Source organism: Sander lucioperca, chromosome 19 (assembly GCF_008315115.2).
Source record: "Sander lucioperca isolate FBNREF2018 chromosome 19, SLUC_FBN_1.2, whole genome shotgun sequence".
NCBI classification, from domain to species: domain Eukaryota; kingdom Metazoa; phylum Chordata; class Actinopteri; order Perciformes; family Percidae; genus Sander; species Sander lucioperca.
Window position 1 is genome coordinate 2,337,893 of NC_050191.1, and position 10,000 is coordinate 2,347,892.

Here is a 10,000-nt window from a genome sequence, read left to right on the forward strand (position 1 = left end):
CCTCCCACCACTCAAATCTACTTAAAGCTGCTGTCAATCACAAACTCAATGACAGGTTTTGTAATGGACCTTTTTCACAGCAGACATGTTGACTTGTTGGAAAAGCACAGCTGAGACTGATCACATTAACGATGGATCAGTTCCATCAAGTGTCCCAGTAAGCTATTTCAGTGAGTCAGCATGCTCAATACCAGGACCTCTCCTAAGAGGAATGCAGCCATCATTAATGGTTTGATACACCTGTACTGTTCCTACTATGACATGTCAACATGTCTGCCCTGAAAAAGGTCTAAAAAGGCAAAGCAGACAACATCCAAGGCTTGGTATCGTTACTCGATGCCTTTAATTTTTCGACCGTAATAACCCAGTAGTATCACAACTTCTCCAGTCTAACGATACCTGCATTTAATCCTTTTTGTGCCCACATCTAGGCTAGCAGCCAATCACAACAAGAGACTTAGAATATTGCACACTGAGTCAGAAATGTTTGTCCACATTTTTTGCTTATATGTCTTCCTAAAAATTCGTCACGCACAGAAACCCGTCCACACCGAGTCCGATATGTTTTCATTTTGCAAAGCAATACAAAATGTGATGCTGCTGTCGCTCTGACTCTCTCTCCTTGTCCCTCTCTTCATCCCTCGCTTCTCTCCGTTGACAGTAACGTTACTTCGCTGTCTTTCTTTCCTCTCTGCCTGCATCTTCTTGCGTTTGAGAAACTCAAACTGTTGTTGTAACGGACCATTCTGCCATCTAGTGGCTTTTATTTTGGCATTGCCGTCCCTGTTTTTAAAAAAAAAAAAAAAAAAAGGTTTAAATCGAATCGTGGATTTGGAGAATGAATTGCTGAATTTATTGATGACTTTCACACCCCAGTGTCTTAAATAAATGTCCGTTTGTTAACATTAAGTTTGCGGTGCATCTTCCTTCTTTGTTGCAGCCGGTCATAACATATTGGGGTCTTGTCCGGGATCACACCTTCACTAATTCACCCTCTTAGATCAACATCATCATCAGAACAACATGTTCCTTAAAGACTTTATCACGTCTTCAAATACACTGATAGATGTTCATCATCTATTTATGTTGCTCTACAGTCACACAGACCTTCACTGGTGAAATCACGAGTTCATCACAAGTGCCAAAGTATGGAAACATCTTCTCAGTGAAAGTGTGTGTGAAGGTGTGTATGTGTGTGTTAGTATCAGGATCAGAGAACGACAGCTTTCTTCTGTTCCAGTCCAGAGTCACTCTGATCCTCTGGAGCTGCTTCTTAAATGGGAGAACAGTGTTTGGATCTGATGGAGACCGTGCTGAGTATTTATCATCACAGAAATCCAGTCTCCATGATCCAGACACTGAGTCTTCCTTCCTCTGGACAGACTCTGCTATCACACCCAGTGACCACTCTATACTGCCTCCAACCTCGACATCCCAGCTGTGAGTCCCTGAGTTAAAGCTCTCAGAGCCCAGGACACAGTAGTAGTAGTAGTAAGGGTCATCCATCCTCTCTGGATTATCAGGAAGCTGCTGATACTCTCCCCATCTCACACTGGTCAGATCTTCAGACAGGATGAGTCTTGGATGAGCAGTGTTTGGGTCCAGAACCAGAGGAGAGTAGGAGACCATGTCCTTCATCTTGTTCCAGATGTTGAAGCTCAGGTTGCCCAGGTGTTTGGCCTCGTCTATCAGAGCTCCTGAGAGCAGCTGTAGATCATCCAGCAGGGGGCGCTGCTGGACTCTTTCCACTGCAGCCTTGTAGTTGATCAGGAATGAGACGTCTTCAGCTCTCAGCTGCTCCTCTGTGGCTCTGACTGTGTCTGAAAGAGCTGCTATCTCTCTGCTCAGAGCCTCCATCTTCTCCTTCATCCTCTGACTCTTCTGCTCCTCTTCCTCCCTCAGTGCAGCCATCCTGGCCTCCTCTTCCTCTTCTAGAAACTGGTGAAGCTTCTTAAACTGATCCTTAATCTGCGTCTCTGTGCGTCGAGCCTGGACCTTCAGGTGTTTAGCTGTTTGATCACACTTCACTTTAACTTCTTCAAAAACCTCTAACTTCTCCTTTAATGACTCCACAGTTTCCTGAAGGTCCTTCCTGTGCTGTCGTGCAGCTTCATTGATGGGTTTGAATCTGTGGTTGGAGTGTTCTTCTGAATACAGACAGATGACACACACGGGCTGCTGATGGTCCAGACAGAAGAGTTTGAGTTTCTCAGAGTGCAGACTGCAGAGAGCCTCTGAAGCTCTCTGATCTCTCTCCTGTAAAAATGCCTCACACAGGTTCTTCAACACCAGGCTACAAGCTGGCTCTGACTTTGGAGATATTTTACAAACTGGACACTCCTTGACTGGTTTCTCTGTCCACCAGCTCTGCAGACAGTCTTTACAGAAGCTGTGGCTGCACGACAGAACGACAGGATCTTTAAAGACTTCATGGCAGACAGGACAGCAGAGATCTTCCTCTAATCTGGAAGCCATTTTCTCTGTAAGTGAAGAGAAGATAACATAAGATTAAAGCTGCAGACAGTGATGAACGGGCCTTCACGTGCCGCTGACCCAATTTGAGAAGGATCTGTTGAATCCTCTAGGAGTTTCAAAAAGTTCTATACCTAAAGGGCATAAAAAGACGTGTTGTCACATGACCTATGACATCATTTGAGGTATTTAAAATTTCGCAATTTAAGGTCATTTCTGCTATCTATAGAGCCCGCTGGCCACGCCCGAGCCAGTTAACTGCAGAACTTTGCAATTTTTGCCAGGTCGGAAGTGTCATTTTTGTTAGTTTTCGCGCATCCTAAGCCCTTAAAAAATGCAATTGCCCAGCAGAAAGATAATATTCCTTCCAAGACAATAACTTCCTCGCACATGCTCGGGCCCTAATTAAATCATCAAGCAGTGATGAATGGACCCTCGCCCCTTCCAGCACATGGCTATTTGCATAGAACTGATCCCTGTGTGTTTCAAAACAAAATGTTCAGAACAAACTCAGCTTTCCGTATAGTGTCGTCCAAATGTTTTCTAGAGCAACGTGTGAAGAGATAATTTGGCGCTAAAGTTGGCTGTTTAAAATTTCCTAACATCTATTTTGAAAACAAAACTTAACTTATGGTGTATTGTACGAATTGTTTCGGTGCTTTAAAATGAGTTTACCATAGTCTTAACATTCGCAAAGTTGTGTTAACAGTAGGCCTGCAGCGACGCGTCGATGACGTCAACGCATCAACGTCAAAATTACGTCGACGTCGTATTTTTGCGTCGACGCTTCGCCACACACACGTGGGAGACCAAAACATTGCAGGAAACAGCAACCTCCTCACAGAATTCCGAACAAAGCCCTGCAAAAAGCCCCATGAAAAGAAAAAGTCCTAAAACAGCTCGCCCTTAATCATCGAGGGTATGGGAATACTTAAAATATAGTCCCAAGTACTAACGTTAGCTAAATTAATTTCATGTTTGTGTAGTGTGTTGTGTAGCCTGCGCACTTAGGTGGTGCTAGCTAACTATCTTAGCTCTCCGTGCAGTTTGTTCGTGCTAGGTTAGTAGCTAACGTTAACGTTAGCTAGCTACTGGCGCCTAGGCAGCTGTGTTTAGCTAACGTGAACGTTAGCTACTAACCTAGCACGAACAAACTGCACAGAGAGCTAAGATGCGTTGGTTAGCCTAGCACCACCAAAGTGCACAGCTGCATTAGCATGTAAACCTACAGAATAGCAGTTAAGAGAGTGAGTTTGATTATGCATCAGGTTTTATGTTGGGACTGTTATGTTGTGTTAAACAATCTCAGGAATGTCTGTACTGTTCACTGCAGTGTTTTTCTTTTTTGCACTACAACTTGATTTTTTTGAACAAGAGAGTTATGTTGGTACTGTAAAAGAGTAAACAGGCTGGCCTTTCATTTTGTATAACAGTAAAATAATTATTTTATTTTGTGTAAAGCAGAAGATTTTTTGCTGTGCAAAATTGTTTAATAAAATATATTAAGAATTTTTTGGTATTTATTTGAGATACATTATGGTTTTTATTAATCGAGCAACACAAAAATAATCGTTATATTAATCGTCCAATTAGTCGTTAGATTAGTCGACTAATCGATAAAATAATCGCCCGATTAATCGTTTAATAAATAATCGTTTACCCCCGGCTCTAGTTAACATATGATAAAAATAGTAGATAAATGTCTGAAATGAGATTTTGTAATATCTCTTTTTCAGAAGGAGTTTTGTCAAACATTGTTTGGAGGCACCGGAGCGTCTTTCTTTCTCAGAGGGTTAAAGATGAAACTGGTTTCTGATAGCTTGTTTTAGTTCCTATAATGCTCTTTTCAGACAGACGCCACGTTATAAATGTGCCGGCGCTTTAACCCTTGTGTTGTCTTCCATTCAACCATGCATTCCTTGCCGGTTGAAAACTAAAAATCAACACTTTTTCTGATGTTTTAGACTTTTTTTAAAAACACTTTTGTGTTTTTCACACTTTTTTGACGTTTAACGCTTCCTTTCACTACCATGTATAAACACCACTAACACAAACTTATTACCACTAGTTTTGCACTTATTTTTGGAATTCATGGTCATTAAACCTCATTTATAGAAAACTATACCCAATTCTTGACTTACAAAAGCAGAAGTTATGAATTATTTAGACTAATATTAAAGGAAGGATCATCACAGACTGGTATATGTCAACGTTTAGTTGGGATACTGTTTTAGAAACGTTTCCATTTTTTTTTTCAAATACTAAAAAATTACATAAAACACCCTATAATTCAATGAAAGTAGAGATCCGATATTTGGTTGTACTTGCAAAGCCGTTCTGTGGAATCATCCTTGTTATTTTTGGGTAATTAAAATTAGGAAGTTAAAAAGAAAGCCATATTTCTGATATAGACATTTAGAAAATGGGTGAAATTTGACCCAAGGACAACACACGGGTTAACATGTTGGTCTCCAGTCAGACTTTTCTGTTAGTCTACAGTCGCACAAAGTAAAAAATTCAGAAAGTGAAATGAAATACATGTCTTGTTCCGCCTTAATAAAACCATGGTTTATGAGTGTATCACTGATTCATCGTCTCCTATGCACATTTATTAAAACGGGAATCACTTTCATTTACCGCTTTATGGTGCAAGAAAACCCACGTACAACAATAATGATAAACAGACCAGCACTCCCTCTTAATGTTCAGTTTTCATTCATGCCAACTGCTGCATTAATTCATTAATATCCAAGAAAACACTTCACATACACTACAGTTAAAAAGTTGTGAGTCGGCTGTGATGATGATGATCTTCTTTCCTTCAATAATAACTAGTTGAACAGATTTAAAAACAAAAAAAACAGTACAATTCTGACACCACAAGTTTTATTATTTAAAATATTTTTTTTTTTTTGATTGGACACAATCCATCTTTAAGGCTGCAGATTTAGCAAAGCAACATTTACAAATGACTGACAGTAATACTGACGATTACTGCAACTCTTCAGCTCTTACATTTTAAACCTCTAAACATTATATATATATATATATATATATATATATATATATATATATATTCATTTTCCAGGTGACACTTTCAGCCGCACAGAAACACAGGATGGATTACAGTGGACAGATTATGTAAAATAAACACTTTACAATAAACAAATAAACAAATCAACGAGGATCAAGTTTTACAGAAAGATATAATCAATAATCTAACGGTAAACCAAAGGGTAGCCCCTCCCACCACCCAAATCTACTTAAAGCTGCTGTCAATCACAAACTCAATGATAGATTTTGTAATCAATTCAAGTCATTTCAATTTTATATTATTTTTAATAGTATCAATTCATAACAAGAGTTATCTCAAGACACTTTACAGATAGAGTAGGTCTAGACCACACTCTATAATTTACAAAGACCCAACAATTCCAGTAATTCCCCCAAGAGCAATCATTCAGTGCGACAGTGGCGAGGAGAAAGGAGACAACATCCAAGGCTTGGTATCGTTATTCGATACCTTTTAATTTTTCGACCGTAATAACCCAGTAGTATCACAACTTCTCCAGTCTAACGATACCTGCATTTAATCCTTTTTGTGCCCACATCTAGGCTAGCAGCCAATCACAACAAGAGACTTAGAATATTGCACAATGAGTATGAAATGTTTGTCCATGTTTTTTGCTTATATGTCTCTCTAAAAATTCGTCACGCACAGAAACCCTTCCACACTGAGTCTGATATGTTTTCATTTTGCAAAGCAATACAAAATGCAATGCTGCTGTCCCTCTGACTTTCCTTCTCCCTCTCTTCATTCCTCGCTTCTCTCCGTTGACAGTAACGTTACTTCGCTGTCTGCCTGCATCTTCTTGCATTTGAGAAACTCAAACTGTTGTTGTAACGGACCATTCTGCCATCTAGTGGCTTTTATTGTGGCATTGCCGTCCCTGTTTTAAAAAAAAAAAGGTTTAAATCGAATCGTAGATTTGGAGAATCGTGACACATCTAACCTGAATTTATTGATGACTTTCACACCCCAGTGTCTTAATGTTTGCAATTTACTTTAATAAATGTCTGTTTATTAACATTAAGTTTGCGGTGCATCTTCCTTCTTTGTTGCAGCTGGTCATAACATATTGGGGGCTCGTCCGGGATCCCACCTTCACTAATTCACCCTCTTAGATCAACATCATCATCAGAACAACAAAGTGACATGTTCCTTAAAGACTTCATCACGTCTTGAAATACACTGATAGATGTTCATCATCATCTATATATGTTTTACAGTCACACAGACCTTCACTGGTGAAATCACGAGTTCATCACAAGTGCCAAAGTATGGAAACATCCTCTCAGTGAAAGTGTGTGTGAAGGTGTGTATGTGTGTGTTAGTATCAGGATCAGAGAACGACAGCTTTCTTCTGTTCCAGTCCAGAGTCACTCTGATCCTCTGGAGCTGCTTCTTAAATGGGAGAACAGTGTTTGGATCTGATGGAGACCATGCTGAGTATTCATCATCACAGAAACCCAGTCTCCATGATCCAGACACTGAGTCTTCCTTCCTCTGGACAGACTCTGCTATCACACCCAGTGACCAGTCTGTACTGTCTCCAACCTCGACATCCCAGCTGTGAGTCCCTGAGTTAAAGCTCTCAGAGCCCAGGACACAGTAGTTGTAGTAGTAAGGGTCATCCATCCTCTCTGGATTATCAGGAAGCTGCTGTATCTCTCCTAGTTTCACACTAGTCAGATCTTCAGACAGGATGAGTCCTGCATCAGCAGTGTTTGGGTCCACAATAACAGGATAGTAGGAGACCATGTCCTTCATCTTGTACCAGATGTTGAAGCTCAGGTTGCCCAGGTGTTTGGCCTCGTCTATCAGAGCTCCTGAGAGCAGCTGTGGTTCATCCAGCAGGGGGCGCTGCTGGACTCTTTCCACTGCAGCCTTGTAGTTGATCAGGAATGAGACGTCTTCAGCTCTCAGCTGCTCCTCTGTGGCTCTGACTGTGTCTGAAAGAGCTGCTATCTCTCTGCTCAGAGCCTCCATCTTCTCCTTCATCCTCTGACTCTTCTGCTCCTCTTCCTTCCTCAGTGCAGCCATCCTGGCCTTCTTTTCCTCTTCTAGAAACTGGTGAAGTTTCTTAAACTGATCCTTAATCTGTGTCTTTGTGCGTCGGGCCTGGACCTTCATGTGTTTAGCTGTTTGATCACACTTCACTTTAACTTCTTCAAAAACCTCTAGCTTCTTCTTTAAGGGCTCTAGAGTTTCCTGAAGTTTCTTCTTGTGTTGTCGTGCAGCTTCATCGATGGGTCTGATTATGTGGTTGGAGTGTGTTTCTGAATGCAGACAGACGAGACACACGGGCTGCTGATGGTCCAGACAGAAGAGTTTGAGTTTCTCAGAGTGCAGACTGCAGAGAGCCTCTGAAACTCTCTGATTTCTCTCCTGTAAAAATGCCTCACACAGGTTCTTCAACACCAAATTACAAGCTGGTTCTGATGTTGGAGATCTTCTCTTACAAACTGGACACTCCTTGACTGGTTTCTCTGTCCACCAGCTCTGCAGACAGTCTTTACAGAAGCTGTGGCTGCACGACAGAACGACAGGATCTTTAAAGACTTCATGGCAGACAGGACAGCAGAAATCTTCCTCTAATCTGGAAGCCATTTTCTCTGTAAGTGAAGAGAAGATAACATAAGATTAAAGCTGCAGACAGTGATGAACGGGCCTTCACGTGCAGCTGACCTAATTTGAGAAGGATCTGTTGAATCCTCTAGGAGTTTCAAAAAGTTCTATACCTAAAGGGCATAAAAAGACATGTTTTTTGCAATTTAACATCACTTCTGCCATCTATAGAGCCCGCTGGCGCACGCCCGAGCCAGTTCACTGCAGAACTTTGCATTTTTGTTAGTTTTCGTGCAGCCTAAGCCCGTAAAAAATACAATTGCCCAGCAGAAAGATAATATTCCTTCCAAGACAATAAATTCCTTGCACATGCTTGGGCCCTAATTAAATCTGCAAGCAGCGATGAATGGACCCTCGCCCCTATCCAAGCACATCGGGGGTTCTAGCAGGATGCCGATGGGCACTAACACTTCCTCTGTCCACTATGTGGTGCTAGAGAAGACACAGTAATTATACCTCATGTTGTTGTATAGGCTATCATGTGTAGACCACACCCTGAACATTTCATGTAAATCTGAAAATGTTTGTGACATAAGGCTGACTTCCTGTTGCTGTTACCATGAGGCCTGGACTCTTATCATGCATGTGAAGTTTCAGGCAGATTGGACAATGTCAAGTTAAATTACAACAGCTTCCTGTGTTATTGGGAAGCACACAGAATGGCCGCCATGTCACGCCCACGCCGTTCTACAAAAACACAAAAGCTTTGCAATTTGGCATTGTGAAAGTCTTGACATACTGCTGACCCAATCTGAGAAGGATCTTTTGAATCTTGTAGGAGTTTCAAAAAGTTCCATACCTGTAATAGGCCTAAAAATGGGTGTTGTCACATGACCTATGACATCATCGTTCCAGGTATCGAAAAATTCCTTCACAAATTAAGATCACATTAGTCGGAGGATTATACCACACAAAAATGAGACCGGATCCTCGAATCCCGAGGCGTTCCTAGGCAAGGGTGGTGATATAGTCCCTCCACCTAGTCCTGGGTCTTCCCCGAGACCTCCCCCCAGCTGGACGTCCCTCCACCTAGTCCTGGGTCTTCCCTGAGGCCTCCTCCCAGCTGGACGTGCCTGGAACACCTCCCTAGGGAGGCACCCAGGGGGCATCCTTACCAGATGCCCAAACCACCTCAACTGGCTCCTTTTGACGCAAAGGAGCAGCGGCTCTACTCCGAGCTCCTCACAGATGACTGAGTTCTCACCCTATCTCACCAGACACCAGCCACCCTCCTGAGGAAACCCATTTCGGCCGCTTGTACCCTGGATCTCGTTCTTTCGGTCATGACCCAGCCTTCATGACCATAGGTGAGGGTAGGAACGAAAACTGACCGGTAGATTGAGAGCTTTGCCTTCTGCTTCAGCACTCTCTTCGTCACAACAGTGCAATAAATTGAATGTAATACTGCACCCGCTGCACCGATGCTCCATTGTCCCCTCACTCGCAAACAAGACCCCGAGGTACTTGAACTCCTTCACTTGGGGTAAAGACTCATTCCCTACCTGGAGTAGGTACGCCATCGGTTTCCTGCTGAGAACCATGGCCTCCGATTTAGAGGTGCTGATCCTCACCCCAGCCGCTTCACACTCGGCTGCAAACCGATCCAGTGAGTGCTGAAGGTCACAGGCCGATGATGCCATCAGGACCACATCATCTGCAAACAGCAGCGATGAGACCCCAGCCCACCGAGCTGCAAACCCTCCCCACTCCGACTACGCCTTGATGTCCTGTCCATGAATATCACAAACAGGATTGGTGACAAAGCGCAGCCCTGGCGGAGGCCAACCCTCACCTGAAACGAGTCCGACTTACTGCTGAGAACCCGGACACAGCTCTCGC

At 42.5% G+C, this 10,000-nt stretch overlaps 1 protein-coding gene across 2 annotated transcripts in view; it reads right to left on the minus strand.

Moving 5' to 3' along the window:
* Positions 1-826: 826 nt before the first annotated feature.
* LOC116061428 (E3 ubiquitin-protein ligase TRIM39-like) overlaps positions 827-10,000 on the minus strand; it is an 11,024-nt gene continuing 1,850 nt past the window's right edge. Inside the window, exon 2 of one of the 2 annotated variants that reach the window (XM_031315635.2) lies at positions 827-2,480. In XM_031315635.2, the coding sequence (XP_031171495.1) occupies positions 1,078-2,475 (1,398 nt within the window). In that variant the 5' untranslated portion in view covers positions 2,476-2,480 and the 3' untranslated portion in view covers positions 827-1,077. Of the gene's footprint in view, positions 2,481-6,536; positions 8,149-10,000 lie in introns of those variants that run through there. The other variant, XM_031315626.2, reaches the window with a different exon arrangement.